Source organism: Schistocerca nitens, chromosome 8 (genome assembly GCF_023898315.1).
Source record: "Schistocerca nitens isolate TAMUIC-IGC-003100 chromosome 8, iqSchNite1.1, whole genome shotgun sequence".
Classification (NCBI taxonomy): Eukaryota; Metazoa; Arthropoda; class Insecta; order Orthoptera; family Acrididae; genus Schistocerca; species Schistocerca nitens.
Window position 1 is genome coordinate 465,534,989 of NC_064621.1, and position 21,447 is coordinate 465,556,435.

Below are 21,447 nucleotides of genomic sequence, written 5' to 3' on the forward strand. Positions count from 1 at the left end.
AAAGGCTGATCTACGTTCATAGTATTTGCATATTTAGGAAAAGCTTTTGACAGTGTTAACCAGAATACACATTTTGAAATTCTGTTTACTACTTGTACTAAAAGTAGACTGCAGTTATAAGAACCATAGGACATGAAAGTGAAGCAGTAGTTGAGTAGTGAGTAAGGCAGCCCTGAGGCTATCTAATGTGTATATGGAACAAGGTGTAATGGAAACCAAGGAGAAACATTGCAAAGAAATTAAAGTTCTGGAAGAGAAACAAATATTTCGAAGCTTGCCGATGACATTGGAATTCTGTCAGAGACGGCAGATGACTCGGAAGATCAGTTGAACACAATCGATAATGTCTTTGAAAGTGGTTATTAGGTAAATGCCAACAAAAATGAAACATGAGTAATGGAATTTAGTTGAATTAAATCAAGTCATGCTACTAGATTATGAAATGTGACACTACATGAGTTTTGTTTGGTGCGTGAAGAAGTTGGGCAAGGGAATATCTGGAGTGCAATCGATATCAATAGCGTCGGTTCTCTTGGCCGAAAAGTGTAGCATTTGTCTCAAACCTGGAGACTGTAGAAGAGTGTGGAGGTGGCACCATCAACGGCACCATCAAAGCACGTTTCAGGCATGGAGTGACGCAGGCTCAGCACGGAGACGTGTCAGTCACATTTTGGACCGGTATCATGTAGCGATGTCGAACGCTTTTCTCTTGCTATCGAGGGTAATTTGAGGGGAGTTTAAAACTGAGACGAGATCCTCTAACCTGTTCTCCATCCCTACAATCAATATTTCGTCGATGAACTCGTCTTTTCGAGAAAATAATGCAAGGACACACCTTGTCCACCTCGTGAACATGTTTCATAGGAGACAAAAATCAACTTTAGATACGCCCTGGGAGAACCGTCATCTGCTTATGGCTACATACAGGCCCGATCAATGTATGTTTACTAATACTTTAGATACGCCCTGGGAGACCTGTCATCTGCTTACGGCTGCATACAGACACGATCAATGTATTTTTACTTCCTCATAAATTATTTAATAGTTATGGCCTTAGTATTGCCTTCAGTGCCGCGATTTTACACCATCTACTACTTTCATCATCCGTTTACTCTTTTGCGGACGTCAATGACTCTAGTTATACTATCTCTTGACTGAGGGACTGATGACCTCGCTGCTTAGTGCCTTAACCCCAAACCAGCCAACTAACCAAGCAATCAGCCAATTGAAATGGCCTGCTGTATCTGCTCACTGAACGAGATTGGATCTGCTTGGGGCCAATTGGAAATGAAACAGGCTTTAGCAGCAATATGTTACGCGCCTTGCGGACAGCATGCCAAGGAAGATCCAATCATGTTACTATGCACAGGGTGAACCAAATCGGTATTGTTTGCTACATAGCTGTAGATACTGTTTTCATAAATGTGCAAAGGTGTTGAATTTCGAACAGGCTGCCTTTTTTATTTCTGTTTTGGATATTGCTTTTCTTTTTATTTCACAGAAAAGAATTTTTTTGTTTAATTTCATAAGGCTTGTTTTTTTTAATTTCTATTCTCCCCATAAATCTAAACCCACACTTAGCATTCTTTGTGAGTGGTTTATACAGAGTTTAGGGGAATAAGTGCAGATATGGTGATCGTTGGTAACTTAATATGTACCCACTTCACTGTGTTGGTGCTTCTTCTGATTCTAACCGTCTTCCCGTAAACACCCCACATAATTTACTACCTGATGTTTCCTGCACAGTCCTAATTACATCACTGAGTGTACTATGCCTGTCAGTATAGACTAACCGTTTGTCGTCCACATTTCAGCACTTGACCTGCTGGCCAAGGGAAATAACCAATAATTGCTTGCTATTGCGACATGTACTTGGATGTACTAACTAACCTAAAAACATACTATTCCTAATAGCTATAGTTATTAGGCTGCAAATAAAGTAAATAATGATGTAGTGTTGTTGAGTAACTGTCGTCAGTCACCAATAAAAATATCTGCACTTGAACCCATAACACCCTCTATGTAAGTGAACACTGAACTGATAAACAACCATTAACAGTTCCTTGTTCCTGTTTGCGTGTTTCAGAGTGAGTAAATATGGCTGGCTGGATTCCCGGACTAGGAGAGAACAGACCACAACCCAGGAAGCTCGACATGTCTTTCTTCGGTTACGTTCCAGACGACGGCTCCGTCGACATTTTCACCAAAATGGGGCAGAAGTCGCCGTCGAAACCCGAACAGGTAACCATCGCCACTTCCACGCCCACATGAAAGCAATCGTAAAGGCGCATGTTTATAAATACAGTAGTTCAGTTTCTGGTTAAATTAATGTTGATATGTTGTTAGCACAGTGTCCACGAAAAGTTCTCACGAACTAGTAAGGCTAAAGCGTTATTTAAAAAATTCTGGCAATTAGTATGTAGTAAATTAATGGATTGTGTAATAAATTAATGGGCTAAAGCCAAAATACCGGTCTTACGCCGTTGAAAATCTGTTCCAACGTCTGATGTGTGCGTGTCAGAAAGTATATATGGACTTAAAGTCTCCTTCAGATCCCTACCATTGCACTTTGCAGACACTGACACTGCGAAGAAATGTTGCAATTACCAATTCATCGCTCGGTCTGTCTGCTCGTCGTGTAACGGGAATCTACCCATGACCTTCTCCCCAACCTTATAAGTCAATATTGTCTAAAATTCTATCTAAATTTCACTTTTAATACTGTCATTTTTAAGCACCCTGCTAGTAGCACATACTTTCTGTTTCCTGCAAGGTGATATGGATTCACTCCTAAATTTTTTGAATGTGAAGAATTAACAAATACCATCCTAATTAGCAATCTTCGTTAAATTGTAGATCCACTCATAGCCAGCTGAATGGAAAACGGTAAATCAGATCTGTGGCACATACACTATGTGGTTGAAACAAATCATCTAGCTGGTGACTGCTTTGCGTGTGCTTGAGAAATTGTTCCAAAATTCACTGCTGTCTGATTGTACAATTAGTGGAGTCCCTCCGTTATTTCGTAGGTTTCTGCTCTTGAAATGAAAGTTAGCAAATTCCTAGTCCAGTCAAGTTGCTCCGTATCGATACTGTATCAATTATATCAAGACATCTGAAATGAATTGATTCACCGCTGTAGTGTCAGCTCTTTAAATTTTGTTAGATTAGATAAGTTTAGAATAATTATTCATTCCATAGACCCACAAAAGAGGGGATCCTCCTGGGTGTGGAACATGTCAGATAAACACATTACAAAAATGTAATTAGAAAAACTTGAGTTTCATTAATTTTAATGATCCTCAGTCAATAAACAATAAAATTATGTACATGAGTTAAAATTAAACTTCTTATATTTACGGGTTTAATAATTACATCTGCTTTCATTAAATCCATCATTCACACAGTACTTGGCCATTACAACCAAGTATTGCCAAAAATTAAATTATTCATTTCAATGATCCTCAGTTAAGAAGAGTCAAATTATGTACAATTTAAAATTAAACTTACACGATTTACAGAATTCAGACTTACATCTGCTTTCCATACATCTGTTCACACAGTAGGTAGTTACTTGGCTGTTACAACAAAGTATTGTCAAAAATGAAAGTATAATAAATTTTCATTAAAATGGTCTACTGCACTTGTTGAGAAATTCATGGATGGAATAGAAGGAGTTGGCCACCAAATATTCTTTTAAATTATGTTTAAACTGTGCCTTGTCTGAAACTAAACTCTTAATGGTTGCTGGTAACTTATTGAAAATTTGCGTTGCTGAGTACTGGACTCCCTTCTGGGCAAGAGTAAGAGATTTTAAATCTTTATGTATAGTGTTCTTATTCCTAGTATTGATACTGTGTACTAAGCAGTTAGTTGGAAAAAGAGATGTATTATTTACAACAGACTTCATTAAGGAATAAATATACTGAGAAGCTGTGGTTAGTATGTCCAATTCTTTGAATAGATTTCGACATGATGTTCTTGGATTTACACTACACAATTCTTTTATTGTACGCTTTTTTACTATAAAATTTTTTTCTCGGTTTGTGGAGTTACCCAAAAATATGATGCCATGTGACATAATGGAGTGAAAATAAGCAAAATATGCCAGTTTTTTATATTTATATCTCCTATGTCTGACATCATTCGCATTGCAAACACAGACTTGTTTAGGCGCTTTAGCAGTTCGTTAGTATGTTGCTCCCAACTGAATTTATTATCAAGTTGTAATCCCAAGAATTTTACGCTCTCAACTTCTCCTATTTCCATGTCATCATATTTTATACACACACATTCCAACGCTGCATTTTAATCAGTTGAGGTAAGTCTTAGGACTGTTATTAATACTTGGTGATCTACAACAAGTTCCTTTTACACTAGCCATGACATCGCCAACTAAACGCATCCAGACAGCTTGATCTAGTTGTGAATCCTACATATGAGTTTCAATGCTCCCGATTCGACAGTTTTATTCCGGTAATGTTCACCGGCTGATTCATACCGGCGATCTGCCACTTGGAAATTCATATGGAAAAGTACAGAACCATGTTTCTGCAGTGTCATAGGAATATTTCAGCCTAGAGCGGTTTGCCTCTGGCTTGCATCTATAATCAATTCTTCAAACTTCATTTGTATCTATCTAGCGTCATAGGGATAGAATATGAAAGATTAAAGTTTTGTAGCATGAATAAGGTTACAGACTATCCTTCTTTAAAGAAAAATTCGTCCATGGAACAGATGTGTTTGTCTTAAAGGAAAGATTCCAGATTAGATTTAAACTTGCTTTAATACCTGTTAGTCATTTTATGTTATTTGATAAATTATCAAAAATTGTTGTTGATGCATACTGAACTCCCTTCTGAGCTACTGACAGCTTTAGTAATCGGTAGTAAATGTCATTCTTCTTTTATTGTTGTAGTACAGACATAGCCATTGTTCTCAAATTGACACGGATTATTTATGACGAATTAAATTGACATATATCTTGTGAAGGTGCATTTAAAATGCCCAACTCATTGAAGAGGTACCTACAAGATAACTGGGTGTAAACACAACATATTATTTTTGCTGTTCGCTTTTATGCAATCAGTTCTTTCTTTCAATGATGAGTGACTGTAGAAAATTATTCCATAAGACATTATTGAGTGGAACTATGTCAAATACGTTGATTCATTTGTTTCCAAAACAAATAATTGTATGAAGAGCAACAGCAGATGCATTTCACTGTTTGAGCAGTTCGGTCATATTTTTCATCCAGCTCTAGTTTTCGTCAGTAGTACACCACAGAATTTGCAGCATTCTACCCCATTTAGTCACACCCGTTCATGTGTTACAACAGTTGTTGGTACAACTATTTGTTTTACAGAACTGAATGCCGTGTTTTTCCTAAAAATGTAGTGTATGGCCATTTCCAGAGAATCAAGAGGTGTGACAGAGATCGTGGTGACCTCCTTTGGGGGCTGGTGGAACTGGGTTAGCAGGGGCCAAGAAGCCAGTCGTTCACCACCCTGGGCGGAATAGCAGTGGAGCAGTGAGTGGATGCCTGGTAGTCGTCCGACATACTGTCGTGAAGACATGATTCTATAAACATTCATTTAATGTTCATCAGTTGCAACAATTGTGATGACACTCGGAGAGACCAATGTCCCCTGAACATAAACGATAGGGAGCTTGCGAAGAGATGCAGCCATAAGCAAGCTGCCTGGCGGCAAACATGGTGGGTTGATGATGGCAGCTGACCACAACAGCGGGAGATGGCCCACAATGCACACCAGACACTGTCCAACTGTACAAGACGGGACACGCTGAGGCGCCAGGATCGTGCTGTGGCCTAAACGTGGATGAGATGGCTCACAGCGCCAGCAGTGTCTGCCCACACGAGCTGAGGCACGGCACGCATCGAGCAGTTTGCCCGCTCAAGCGAAGGCGGCTGAGCGACTGCACCGCTCTGGGCTGAAGCTGTAGGCCACCTGGTGTGCCGCCTGTTGGAGGGCACTGAGTCAACAGCATTGGTCTCAAGGTGATCAGCAGGGCCGCAGCTGGCAGTGGCAGAGTCCAGAGGAGGAGACTAGTTGATCCATGTAGACTCATAGATGTTAGTAGGTCCCACGTCGGAGCTGGTTGCTGGTGGACTGCAATACCTTTGGCTAGAAATGAGGAGTACTTACTATGGACATTCAGTAAGTAATGTAACAGTTTTTTGTGAAAGCAAGTAATGTAACAGTTTTTTGTGAAAGCATCTTACAAGGGGAGGCCGCCAATTGTGAAATTCAGATTCGATTCATACTGCGCATAATAATAGCTCATGGCCAGAGGTGTAATGTGGCAAAGCACCAAGATGCACTTCTCAGCCGTTGTCGAGAAAATCGGCAGTTAAAAGAAACCGTTGCCGTGAAATACTCTCTATCATTAATGATGTTCTACAGCGTCGTGGCGCAACGGTAAGCGCTCGGGTTCATAATCCGAAGGTCGCCGGATCGAATCCCGCGCCCTGCAACCTTTTTTTTTTAATTTGTTTTTTGTAATTCAAATATATATATATATATATATATATATATATATATATATATATATATATAATTCCCGGCAATCAGTTGCAACAATTATGCATATAATAAGTTGTTGAAAGTCGTTTCTCGTGGAAAAACTGGCGACTTCGAACATCATTACGTTTTCCGCAAACAAAGTTGTATTTCACAAATGTTATTAATTGTCTTCATAATGTTAACCACGTATAGTTAACGGAAGACGTAGAAACGATATTCCGAAACGAATACGTATAGCGTAAGTCAAACGTTCGAATTAGAACAGAGATCCCACGAACACAAATTTGCTGTGGCAGGTATGAAATATAAACTCCGTTACTCGCTCGTTACACTTGAAGGACAGATGTTGAATGGGCCGAAACGAGCAGCCGCATAACAGCGTAGTTGCCTGCTAACTTCGAAAGAAGGTAGATGCGGTCCCTAGCGCAACTTATAACATCGTCGAAAATCAGTGCGGACGGGAGAGCTTTGGTACACCCTGTTAAACAAACGGAAAAATGGAGGCGGTACAATTGGAGAGCGATCCGCCTTCACCAACATGCATAAGCAATTCATTAATATATATATATATATATATATATATATATATATATATATATATATATATATATATATATATATATTTGAATTACAAAAAACTAATAAAAAATTGCATGGCGCGAGATTTGATCCAGCGACCTTCGGATTACGAACCCGAGCGCTTACCGCTGCGCCACGACCCTGTAGAACATTATTAATCGTAGAGAGTATTTCACGGCAACGGTTTCTTTTAACTGTCGATTTTCTCGACAACGGCTGAGAAGTGCATCTTGGTGCTTTGCCACATTACACCTCTGGCCATGAGCTTTTATTATGCGCAGTATGAATCGAATCTGAATTTCACAATTGGCGGCCTCCCCTTGTTAGTTTTATTCAGGGTTCCAATAAATCATATTATTTCCATTGCTTTTGACTACAAAGTCCGCCCCCGGTAGCTGAGTGGTCAGCGCGACAGAATGTCGATCCTAAGGGCCCAGGTTCGATTCCGGGCTGGGTCTGAGATATTCTCCGCTCAGGGACTGTGAGTTGTGTTGTCCTCATCATCATCATTTCATCCCCATCGACGCGCAAGTCGCCGAAGTGGAGTCACATCGAAAGACTTGCACCAGGCGAACGGTCTACCCGACGGGAAGCCCTAGCCACCTGACATTTTTATTTGACTACAAAACCCTATTTTTCAGCTTAATCTCCATTCAATACGACTGCCTTTCGTCACCTTATTGGGAGGACTTGTATGCCTGCATGGTCGACGACGGAGACAACGTCATGTTGCATCTATAACCTCTCCATCATCACGTACTACTGCCCACGGAGTGCATCCTTCATTGCACCAGACAAATGGAAGTCGGAAGGTGCGAGATCCGGGCTGTAGGGTGGATGAGGAAGAACAGTCTAATGAAGTTTTGTGAACACCTCTCGGGTGCACAGGTTTGTATGAGGCATTGGATTGTCACGGAGAAGGAGAAGTTCGTTTGCATTTTTGTGGCGACGAACACGCTGAAGTCGGTTTTACAACTGCCTAGGAGCAGCACAGTACATTTCAGAGGTGATCATTGCACGATGAGGGGGGACATCAAACGGAATAACCTGTTCAGAGTCCCAGAAGACCGTCTCCAGGACTTTACCGGCTGATGGTGTGATATTGTAAGGTGGCTATAATTTCCCACCTACAAGCACCCGTCCACATACTTTGCCATGATCTACAAACACAATTAGGTATCATTTGATAGGCTGTACATTGTATATATGAATACATAAAGAAGATTGACATTGAAACTTCCTGGCAGATTAAACCTGTGTGCCCGACCGAGACTCGAACTCGGGACTTTTGCCTTTCGCGGGCAAGTGCTCTACCAACTGAGCTACCGAAGCACGACTCACGCCCGGTACTCACAGCTTTACTTCTGCCAGTATCTCGTCTCCTACCTTCCAAACTTTACAGAAGCTCTCCTGCAAACCTTGCAGAACTAGCACTCCTGAAAGAAAGGATATTGCGGAGACATGGCTTAGCCACAGCCTGGGGGATGTTTCCAGAATGAGATTTTCACTCTGCAGCGGAGTGTCTCCGCAATATCCTTTCTTTCAGGAGTGCTAGTTCTGCAAGGTTTGCAGGAGATCTTCTGTAAAGATTGGAAGGTAGGAGACGAGGTCATGGCAGAAGTAAAGCTGTGAGTACCGGGCGTGAGTCGTGCTTCGGTAGCTCAGTTGGTACAGCACTTGCCCGCGAAAGGCAAAGGTCCCGCGTTCGAGTCTCGCTCGGGCACACAGTTTTAATCTGCCAGGAAGTTTCATATCAGCGCACACTCCGCTGCAGAGTGAAAATCTCATTCTGGAAACATCCCCCAGGCTGTGGCTAAGCCATGTCTCCGCAATATCCTTTCTTTCAGGAGTGCTAGTTCTGCAAGGTTTGCAGGAGAGCTTCTGTAAAGTTTGGAAGGTAGGAGACGAGGTACTGGCAGAAGTAAAGCTGTGAGTACCGGGCGTGAGTCGTGCTTCGGTAGCTCAGTTGGTAGAGCACTTGCCCGCGAAAGGCAAAGGTCCCGAGTTCGAGTCTCGGTCGGGCACACAGTTTTAATCTGCCAGGAAGTTTCATATCAGCGCACACTCCGCTGCAGAGTGAAAATCTCATTCTGGAAGGATTGACATTGTCACGTAAGCCTTCTAAATTATTGTTAACGCTTATCGCATGAAATGTGACGGAGTGTCTTTATTATGAGAACGGTGTATGATTGCCTATACTAGCAGAGGTTGGAACGCCAGTGGAGATGAAACGGCAGGCGGAACTCAAACCCTGGATGGAAGGCCCACACAGGTGTGTTGATCCTGTTTAAACACAGGAAGTAGCTAGACGGACGTCGTGACCCCTGAAAGCGAAGACACAATACAAGGGCGACCGGCCGCTATCGGCCGCTATTGTAGTAGGGCCGGAAGGATAACCGGATAATAGTGCCGAACTTTGCAAATCTTGGGCGGAGGTGAGAGGAACGAAGAAGCGGTACCTCGGAAACCACGCAGGCTGGGTTATTTCCAACGATTTTTGCTCAGAAGCGTACCATTGTACAAGTATAGGCATTTCCTCGCAAACATTCCGCGCTGGACGACAAAAGACTGAAATATGGTTGGTAGGCGTTCGGAAGAATCTATAGAGAGGGAGAATGTTCCGTGGTTTCGGGAATATGATTCGTTTCGGAATTACGAGGGTGGAGAGCTGACCCTTGCTGGGAGGCCAGCGGTGGAGAGGACAGGTCTTCCGTTGTCAGCGCCCGTTTGTGACGGTCGTTCGATATCAGCTTTGTTGGTACAGACGGACTTGCTGTCTTTGCTCTCAGGAGAGTTTATAGCTAGAACAGTTAGGCTGTGAACTGCTGCAAACCTATACGATTCTGGACTTCACCTCTGGGTTGGAAGTCGTCGTTGAGTACGCAGCGTTCAGTAATTGAGAGCACTTCCTCTGCCTATACTTACGTTGAGACGTTATCTGAACTCCGTCCTTGTGGCTCGTTTGTAGAACACAGAGAGGAGAAGACAGTATTAGAGTATATTAGTCAGAGGACCGCCTTCTACCGTCCTAGTGTTTGAAAGAGTTTATCTGTGGCTGGAGTTCTTCTCTCGTCGCAGACGAGTACGAGAACCATCACTTCGACGCACTGGACGCAGTACATACGGTGATATTGCAAATTGCTTCGGCTTGTTAGTCCTGTAAAAGCTCAACAGCTGTGATCACGTTAGTTTCTACTGTGGTTCCACACCACCGTAGATCGTCCTTGATAGTAGTGTATTGTAGTGTTTGGTACGTACATGATGTCAGTCATTTCGCGTTATTGGTATTAGACCGCAAAGTCATAATAAGGGGCAGAGTTGGGCAATTGATTAGTAATTTTACTTTGTAAATGTAAACTATGTAATATAAAGGTTTTTGTAACCTACAATAAATATATAAGCAGTAATTACGTTTATCATTTAGTAGTATTAGTTGCCTTCATCATTCATGTCTAGATTGTAATTTATAGAATAAAGAGATCCTAAGATCTGCTTCAGGGGGTAGTCAGACAAGGCCAAATCTTCATTTTAGCGTTTATTATTCTCTGCTGCGCATATTCATTCTACATCCGCCTGGAGTAGCATCTTGGAATATACTCCATGGGTTGTTGTTTTCTTTCCGGTTCGATGTGGAGAACCCATGTTTTATCGCCTCTGACGATGTTCGACAAAAATTTCGACGATCAGTCTCGTAACGTGCGAGCAATTCCGCAAAGATGGTCCTTCATTGCTGTTTGTGGTCTTTTGTTAGGCAGTGAGGAACCCAGTGAGCATCCACCTTTGAGTATCCCAACTGGTGGATGAGCGTGTCAGCACTACCAGCAAAGACGCCCAGCTGAGCAGCAGGAATTTGATTGTGAAACGTCGATAACCTGGAATGAGAGTGTCCGCACGTTCCAACACTGCAGGAGTGACAGCTGTGTGCGGCCGGCCAGCACACAGGAGGTCGGACAGGGCTGCACGACCTTGTTTCGGTGATGACAGACGCCTCGCACAACAACTCACCGTGCTGTTGTTCACTACCAGGTCTCCACAGACATTCTGCAAGAGCCCGTGAATATCTGTGATGCACTGGTTTTCCGTTGAAAGACACTCCATGACAGCTCTCTGCTTGGAACGCATCACCCCCCAGGCACCATTTTGAAGGCTACGTATAGCGCAGCCACCTATCGGCAATTCTGAAACAATGGGAGCTGAAGCGAGTGTATTCCACGATGTCCCACAGCAAATTCCGCATTTTTTCAACTGAATTTGGCCGACAAAAAATGTATTGCATTATGTATTGGACGCCTCTCGTACATGTGCTTGGCCTATCCTTGATTTGCTTAAGCACTTGCTCTTATCATTACGCTCCAATGGAACCATGGCTCAAACAAGAAGCAGAAAGGTCACCCACGCTGCAGTAATTCCGCCTTTTTGCTGCGTCAGTGCTATTACACCTCTGGTCCCAAGGTTTGGCTATAGCGTGTGGTAACTCTCTAGAAACCTTGGAGACTGTACTTGTCATATCGGCAGGTCAGCTCCGATGTAACTTCACCTGGCTGACCCGCACTGACTCGCTTCCGTGGCTTCTTGCGTTAGCTGTCGGAGATGTCTCGATTTTACTCAGCCGTCCCTAGTGGAGTACGAGGATTGTCCAAAAAGTAAGTTCCGATGGGTCGCGAAATGGAAACCACAGTGAAAACCAGAAGCGTTTTATTTGCAGCAGTTAGGTACACCTTCCACCTACTTCTCTACATAGTGGCCGCTCCAACTTCGAGTGTTGTCGTAGCTTTCCCATATCCTCGTCATAGAAAGCAGCCGCCTGTGCTTTCGGCCAGTTATCTGCCCTGATCTGCAGCTCGTTGTCTGTGGAAAAATTTTGTCTTCATAGCCAGCGGTTCTTGTGGGCAGAGATGAGACTCAGGGAGAGCCAATTACGGACTGTATTGTGGGTGATCAAACACTTCTCATCGGAAACGCTGCAGGAGCGTCTTCATTGCCCCTGCAGTGTGCGGCCGAGAATTGACATGACGAAGGAACTGCTCAGCTGTTATGTGGGCAGCGTGACACAGGCGAAATCTCTACGCAGGCCCTCATACTTGGCGGGAGACGCTATTCCCTACGCATCTTTACCTGCTGACTGTTCACTCAGAACTGGAAAGAGCGACGCGACACGATCGGCGGGCTAACTAGAGACACTGCCCAACACATCTGTGCAAAGATTTACCCGATGTTCCGAGTAGTTTCCATTTCGCGACCGATCGGAACTTACTTTCTTGACAATCCTCGTAATTGTGGAGGAACACACCTCCCTGTTTCAGGAGACCTGGAACACCGGAGCCAGCTCACGTCAATTATGCAACGCCTCGAAACATATTCTACAAGTTGACAATCATAAACCAGAATGTTCACTAGCTGTTTCTTAATTTTAAAAGATACACTCCTGGAAATTGAAATAAGAACACCGTGAATTCATTGTCCCAGGAAGGGGAAACTTTATTGACACATTCCTGGGGTCAGATACATCACATGATCACGCTGACAGAACCACAGGCACATAGACACATGCAACAGAGCATGCACAATGTCGGCACTAGTACACTGTATATCCACCTTTCGCAGCAATGCAGGCTGCTATTCTCCCATGGAGACGATCGTAGAGATGCTGGATGTAGTCCTGTGGAACGGCTTGCCATGCCATTTCCACCTGGCACCTCAGTTGGACCAGCGTTCGTGCTGGACGTGCAGACCGCGTGAGACGACGCTTCATCCAGTCCCAAACATGCTCAATGGGGGACAGATCCGGAGATCTTGCTAGCCAGGGTAGTTGACTTACACCTTCTAGAGCACGTTGGGTGGCACGGGATACATGCGGACGTGCATTGTCCTGTTGGAACAGCAAGTTCCCTTGCCGGTCTAGGAATGGTAGAACGATGGGTTCGATGACGGTTTGGATGTACCGTGCACTATTCAGTGTCCCCTCGACGATCACCAGTGGTGTACGGCCAGTGTAGGAGATCGCTCCCCACACCATGATGCCGGGTGTTGGCCCTGTGTGCCTCGGTCGTATGCAGTCCTGATTGTGGCGCTCACCTGCACGGCACCAAACACGCATACGACCATCATTGGCACCAAGGCAGAAGCGACTCTCATCGCTGAAGACGACACGTCTCCATTCGTCCCTCCATTCATGCCTGTCGCGACACCACTGGAGGCGGGCTGCACGATGTTGGGGCGTGAGCGGAAGACGGCCTAACGGTGTGCGGGACCGTAGCCCAGCTTCATGGACACGGTTGCGAATGGTCCTCGCCGATACCCCAGGAGCAACAGTGTCCCTAATTTGCTGGGAAGTGGCGGTGCGGTCCCCTACGGCACTGCGTAGGATCCTACGGTCTTGGCGTGCATATGTGCGTCGCTGCGGTCCGGTCCCAGGTCGACGGGCACGTGCACCTTCCGCCGACCACTGGCGACAACATCGATGTACTGTGGAGACCTCACGCCCCACGTGTTGAGCAATTCGGCGGTACGTCCACCCGGCCTCCCGCATGCCCACTATACGCCCTCGCTCAAAGTCCGTCAACTGCACATACGGTTCACGTCCACGCTGTCGCGGCATGCTACCGGTGTTAAAGACTGCGATGGAGCTCCGTATGCCACGGCAAACTGGCTGACACTGACGGCGGCGGTGCACAAATGCTGCGCAGCTAGCGCCATTCGACGGCCAACACCGCGGTTCCTGGTGTGTCCGCTGTGCCGTGCGTGTGATCATTGCTTGTACAGCCCTCTCGCAGTGTCCGGAGCAAGTATGGTGGGTCTGACACACCGGTGTCAATGTGTTCTTTTTTCCATTTCCAGGAGTGTACTTTCAGTAATTAGCCTACTGAACTTTTTTTGCCTCTTCGTAGTAGCCTGATTCCATTGCATCATCACTTACAACCTAGTACAATTACATCACCAAATTCTCTTTCCTCGTCAAATTCCTCAACAATCTTCAACAATAAATAATGCCCCTTAGTTCTGTCTTATTCTTGGCGATTCTTATTGTTTATAAGGCAACTTCTTTTCTAATTCTTACTCAACTAACATCCCTTGCTGCGGGTGACCAAATGGACTCCTAGCTTGCGCACTGGGAGTTCCCTGGCGCATGCAGATTTCTGCCTGAGGAAGATGCAAGTTACACAAAGCAAAACCAGTACAACAACAGTACCAGAAATCGAGATACTTATGGTCACGATGTTATAGCGCTGGTTACCGTAATAATGCCGTACAAGCTAGAACATTTACTCGGTGGTATTTCTGCCTTTCTGTGAAGGTATAAGCTTATCCAAGCTATAATCTCATCCAGTGGTTTTAGAGTTCAGTTTAAATAAGTCAGGTTTTGGGTTGGCAACACGTCTAATGATTTCCCTGATCAATACAGCGAAAGTTTTGCCATGTTTGTTATGTATGTTCTTGATATGGTAGCTGGGAATAGGAAAGTCATCCCCTCTACATCACAGGTCGTACCATAATCCACTGTATCGTAATTCAATCTCGTTATTCCCTTGAGCGTCCTTGTTCGTTCACTATCACTATCTATGGAGCAAATGTCGAGTAAACCCAATACGTACCCACACTCAAAGTACGGGTGTGGTGTCAGAACATCCCTCTGGCATCCTACCACTTCCGCTTTACTGCACTTCACACGCCCGTTGCCAGCCTGATCCATCCTGGTTGAGCATATCGCAGTCCTCTCTCTTTAGCACAACCGGAGTTCATCCGTTGACGTCATTGCATAGTTGGCCCTTCAAAAATCAAATGGCTCTGAGCACTATGGGACTCAACTGCTGAGGTCATAAGTCCCCTAGAACTTAGAACTACTTAAACCTAACTAACCTAAGGACAACACACACATCCATGCCCGAGGCAGGATTCGAACCTGCGACCGCAGCGGTCGCGCGGTTCCAGACTGTAGCGCCAGAACCGCTCGGCCACCAGCGGCCGGCTAGTTGGCCCTTCCTTTGAGATTATCACCATATGAGTTTTCATTTGTAAAAATTTGTCCACGGTTTCCAATTTCACCAGGAAGGAGTGCATCGTGAAACACTGGTAATGTGCATCCACACATGCCACTGGGAACCGAACCAACGCATGAAGCCTTTCTCTATCGCTATTAATTTCGAATATTACCATATGATAAAAGAGGGACAAACTCTGTTCCACAGGTTCTACTATATGCTGCTGTTCTGCAGTTAATTCTTGCTGCGCTTCCGCAGGTCAGCCAGCAAATGTCGGGGAGGTAGCAACGTAGGATCTAATTGCCCGTGTGCGACATGATGTACCGCCTGCTGCGATGGTGTTACCTCCACACTTGCATCACAAAGGCTGTCAGCCGTGGATAGCAGCAACCTTGCTACGGCCACTCTCCCATCCAGTAAGTCCAGTTGAGCCTGTACCACATCCAAATCCCGATTACCCATTCCCATCGTCTTCGTGTATCCTGTTAACTCCGCAGTTAACATTCATATTATCCTAGTGTTCTTCAATACATGCTGCCCCAGATTTGTCAGTACTCCCAAATGTGTCATTTCATTCCCGGGTAGCAACACGCGTGGTCTAGGGGTGCCGGCACGATAGCTCAGCGTGCTCGATCAGAGGATTAGCTGTCCTCTGTAATACAAAACTGAGTGAACGGGTGTACGATGAACTTGAACGGACGTCATAGGATGTCCGCCCCGAACAAATGCAACGCACAGTAATGAACAAAATGAGATTAAAAACAGGGTAGCGTCTTTGATTGGTAATCAAAACGTCCTCGGTCCCGGGTTCGAAACACACCCCTCTTAAATTTTGATTAATACTCAGCATTGGCGGCTGAAGACTTCCGGCGAAAGAAGTCACCCTGATTCTGCCAACGACCTTGTCAAAGAGGGCGGAGGAGCGGACAGAGCATCAGGGCGCACAGTCTTGTCATTGTGGTCGGAAACGGGCCCTAAAGGCGGAAGTATCAGCAATGATTAACGGTATGAGGATGCAGAAGGCAATGGAAACCACTGCATTAAAGACACATAACGTGTATCCACAAGTCATGTGGCCTATAACTGAAAAAGTGTCATGATGATCTCTCCACTGGCAGAAGATTCTGGAACAGTCCCCCGTTAGGATTTCCGAGAAGGGGCTGCCAATAGGGAGGTGATTATGAGAAAAAGATTGAATAACCAAAGAAAGGGTACGTATTTCAAGTCGGGGTGGGGAATGACAGAAGCTTGAACGTGGTGGGGAAGCTAGAAAATCTGAAAAGGGAAATGCAAAGGATCAATCTAGTTATAGTAGGGAGCCACTGAAGTGAAACTGAAAGAAGACCAGGATTTCTAGTCAGATGAGTGTAGGGTAATATCAACAGCAGCAGAAAGTGGTATAACAGGAGTAAGATTCATTATGAATAGAAAGATAGGGCAAAGAGAATGTTGCAGTGAACAGTTCAGTGACAGGTTTGTTCTTATCAGAATAAACAGCAAACCAATACCGACAACGATAGTTCAGGTATACATGCCGACGTCGCAAGCTGAAGATGAAGAGATAAAAAAGAATATAAGGATACTAAAAGGGTAATACAGTACAAAAAGGGACATGAAAATCTAATAGTCGTTAGAGGATTAGAATGCAGTTGCAGTGGAAGGAGTAGAAGAAAAGTTACAAGAGAATATGGGCTTGGCACTAGGAATAAGATAAGAGAAAGACTAATTGATTTCTGTATTATATTTCAGCTATTAATAGTGAATCCTCTGTTCAAGAATCACAAGAGGTGGAGGTATAGTTTGAAAAGACCGAGCGATACGGGAAGATTTCAGTTAGATTACATCATGGTCAGACAGATTCCAAAATCAGATACTGGGTTGTAAGGCGTCACCAGGAACAGATATCGACTCAGATCACAATGTAGTAGTGATGAAGAGTAAGCTGAAGTTCAAGAGATTTGTCAGGAATAATCAAGACGCAAAGGAGTGGGATACAGAAGTACTAAGAGATGATGAGTTAAGCTTGAAGTTCTCTAAGGCTATAGATGCAGCAATAAGGAATAGCTCAGTAGGCAGTACAGCTGAAGAAGAATCGACATCTCTAAAAAGGGCAATCACAGAAGCTGGAAAGACAAACATAAGTACGTAGAAGGTAACTGCGAAGAAATCATGGATAACAGAAGAAATACTTCAACTGATCGATGAAAGAAGAAAGTACAAAAATGTTCAGGGAAATCCAGGAATACAGAAATACAAGTTGCTGAGGAATGAAATAAATAGGAAGTGCAGAGAGGCTAGGACGAAATGGCTCCATGAAAAATGTGAAGAAATCGAAAAAGAAATGATCGTCGGAAGGACTGACGCGGCATATAGGAAAGTCAAAACAACCTTCGCTGAAACTAAAGGCAAGGATGGTAACATTAACAGTAAAATGGGAATTCCACTGTTAAATGCAGATGGGAGAGCGGATAGGTGAAAGACGGCATTGAAGACCTCTTTGAGGGGGAGATCTTGTCTGATGATGTGTTAGAGGAAGAAATTGGAGTCTATATAGAAGAGAATCAAGAATCATAAAAGAAGGTTGTATACCTGGAAGAATCCTGGAGATACTAATAGGTATCAGATAGATTATATAATGGTAAGACAGAGATTTAGGAACCAGGTTTTAAATTGTAAGACATTTCCAGGGTCAGATGTGGATTCTGACCACAATCTATTGGTTATGAACTGCAGATTGAAACTGAAGAAACTGCAAAAAGGTGGGAATTTAAGGAGATGGGACCTGGATAAACTGAAAGAACCAGAGGTTGTAGAGAGTTTCAGGGAGAGCATAAGGGAACAATTGACAGGAATGGGGGAAAGAAATACATTAGAAGAAGAATGGGTAGCTCTGAGGGATGAAGTAGTGAAGGCAGCAGAGGATCAAGTAGGTAAAAAGACGAGGGCTAATAGAAATCCTTGGGTAACAGAAGAAATATTGAATTTAATTGATGAAAGGAGAAAATACAAAAATGCAGTAAATGAAGCAGGCAAAAGGGAATACAAACGTCTCAAAAATGAGATCGACAGGAAGTGCAAAATGGCTAAGCAGGGATGGCTAGAGGACAAATGTAAGGATGTAGAGGCTTGTCTCACTAGGGGTAAGATAGATACTGCCTACAGGAAAATTAAAGAGACCTTTGGAGAGAAGAGAACCACTTGTATGAATATCAAGAGCTCAGATGGCAACCCAGTTCTAAGCAAAGAAGGGAAGGCAGAAAGGTGGAAGGAGTATATAGAGGGTTTATACAAGGGTGATGTACTTGAGGACAATATTATGGAAATGGAAGAGGATGTAGATGAAGATGAAATGGGAGATAAGATACTGCGTGAAGAGTTTGACAGAGCACTGAAAGACCTGAGTCGAAACAAGGCCCCGGGAGTAGACGACATTCCATTAGAACTACTGATGGCCTTGGGAGAGCCAGTCATGACAAAACTCTACCATCTGGTGAGCAAGATGTATGAGACAGGCGAAATACCCACAGACTTCAAGAAGAATATAATAATTCCAATCCCAAAGAAGGCAGGTGTTGACAGATGTGAAAATTACCGAACTATGAGTTTAATAAGTCACAGCTGCAAAATACTAACGCGAATTCTTTACAGACGAATGGAAAAACTGGTAGAAGCGGACCTCGGGGAAGATCAGTTTGGATTCCGTAGAAATGTTGGAACACGAGAGGCAATACTAACCTTACGACTTATCTTAGAAGAAAGATTAAGAAAAGGCAAACCTACATTTCTAGCATTTGTAGACTTAGAGAAAGCTTTTGACAACGTTAACTGGAATACTCTCTTTCAAATTCTGAAGGTGGCAGGGGTAAAATACAGGGAGCGAAAGGCTATTTACAATTTGTACATAAACCAGATGGCAGTTATAAGAGTCGAGGGGCATGAAAGGGAAGCAGTGGTTGGGAAAGGAGTGAGACAGGGTTGTAGCCTCTCCCCGATGTTATTCAATCTGTATATTGAGCAAGCAGTAAAGGAAACAAAAGAAAAATTCGGAGTAGGTATTAAAATTCATGGAGAAGAAGTAAAAACTTTGAGGTTCGCCGATGACATTGTAATTCTGTCAGAGACAGCAAAGGACTTGGAAGAGCAGTTGAACGGAATGGACAGTGTCTTGAAAGGAGGATATAAGATGACTATCAACAAAAGCAAAACGAGGATAATGGAATGTAGTCAAATTAAATCGGGTGATGCTGAGGGGATTAGATTAGGAAATGAGACACTTAAAGTAGTAAAGGAGTTTTGCTATTTAGGGAGTAAAATAACTGATGATGGTCGAAGTAGAGCGGATATAAAATGTAGACTGGCAATGGCAAGGAAATCGTTTCTGAAGAAGAGAAATTTGTTAACATCGAGTATTGATTTAAGTGTCAGGAAGTCGTTTCTAAAAATATTTGTATGGAGTGTAGCCAAGTATGGAAGTGAAACATGGACGATAACCAGTTTGGACAAGAAGAGAATAGAAGCTTTCGAAATGTGGTGCTACAGAAGAATGCTGAAGATAAGGTGGGTAGATCACGTAACTAATGAGGAGGTATTGAATAGGATTGGGGAGAAGAGAAGTTTGTGGCACAACTTGACTAGAAGAAGGGATCGGTTGGTAGGACATGTTTTAAGGCATCAAGGGATCACAAATTTAGCATTGGATGGCAGCGTGGAGGGTAAAAATCGTAGAGGGAGACCAAGAGATCAATACACTAAGCAGATTCAGAAGGATGTAGGTTGCAGTAGGTACTGGGAGATGAAGAAGCTTGCACAGGATAGAGTAACATGGAGAGCTGCATCAAACCAGTCTCAGGACTGAAGACCACAACAACATAGAAGAGATAGGGGATCCACTATTAGAATCAGAATTTAAAAGAGCTCTGGAAGACTTAAAATCAAATTAGGGAAAATGGGTGGATACCATATGAGAAAGTGACAACAAAGCGACTATTCACGTTAGTATGAAGAATGTATGAGTCTGGCGATATAACATCAGACTTTCGGAAAAATATCATCCGCACAATTCCGAAGATTGCAAGCGCCGACAAGTGGGAGAATTATCGCGCAATCAGTTTAACAGCTCATGCATCCAAGTTGCGACAAGACTAATAAACAGCAGAATGGAAAAGAAAATTGAGGACGTATTGAATGAAGATCAGTTTGCCTGTAGAAAAGGTAAAGTCAGCAGAGACAGTTCTGACTTGGCGCTTGATAATGGAAGCAAGACTGAAGAAATATCAAGACATGTTCATAAGATTTGTAAACCTGGGAAAAGCATTCGACAATGTAAAATGGAACAAGATGTTCGAAATTCTAAGAAACTTAGGAGTAAGCTATAGGGAAAGACGGGTAATATACACTATGCACAAGAACCAAGGGGGAACAATAAGTGTCGGAAACCAAGAACGAAATGCGCGGATGAAAAAGGGTGTAATACAGGGATTATAGCCTTTCGCCCCTACTATTCAATCGGTACAGCGAAGAAGCAATATGGAAGTTAAATAAAGTTTCAAGAGTGAGATTAAAAATCAAAGTGAAAGAATATCAGTGATAAGATTCGCTGATAACACTGCTATCCTTAGTGAAAGTAAATAGAAATTACAGGATATGTTGAATGATATGAACTTTCTAATGAGTACATAATATGGATTGAGATTAAAACGAAGAAAGATGATAGAAATGAGAAGTAGCAGGAAAGAGAACAGCGAGAAACTTAACATCGGAATTGGGAATAACGAAGGAGATGAAGGTAAGGAAATCTGTTACCTAGGTATCAAATTAACCCACGGTGGACAGAGTAAGGAGGACATAAAAAGTAGACTAGCACCAGCAAAAAGGGCTTCCTGGCCAAGAGACGTCAACTAGTATCCGACATAGGCCTTGATTTGACGAAGAAATTTCTGAGAATGCGCGTTTGGAGCACAGCATTATGTGGTAGTAAGACTGGAATGTGGGAAAACCAAAACAGCAGAGAATCGAAGTATTTGAGATGTGGTGCTACAGACGAATGTTGAAAATTAGGTGGACTGATAAGGTAAGAAGTGAGGAGGTTCTGTGCAGAATCAGAGAGGAAAGGAATATGTGGAAAACACTTACAAGGAGAAGGGACAGGATGATAGGCGGACTACATCAAACCAGTCAGAAGACTGGTAACTCAAAAAATAAATAAATAAAAAAAAATTAATCCTGGATGTTGCCACTATATGCTGTACCAAACACCATCTTCAGTAACTTTCCACCTGCATCCAACCATGTTCTCTTCTGTGTCAACAACGTACGTGGTGCTAATTCCATCACTTGGCGCACCT

General features: G+C 43.5%; 1 protein-coding gene across 2 annotated transcripts in view; it reads left to right on the forward strand.

Moving 5' to 3' along the window:
• Positions 1-21,447, forward strand: part of LOC126198775 (dihydropyrimidinase-like) — a 284,208-nt gene that overhangs the window by 119,121 nt on the left and 143,640 nt on the right. For both annotated transcript variants that reach the window (XM_049935335.1, XM_049935337.1), the window contains exon 2: positions 2,087-2,241. In XM_049935335.1, coding sequence (XP_049791292.1) covers positions 2,098-2,241 — 144 coding nt within the window. In that variant the 5' untranslated portion in view covers positions 2,087-2,097. The remainder of the gene's footprint in view (positions 1-2,086; positions 2,242-21,447) is intronic.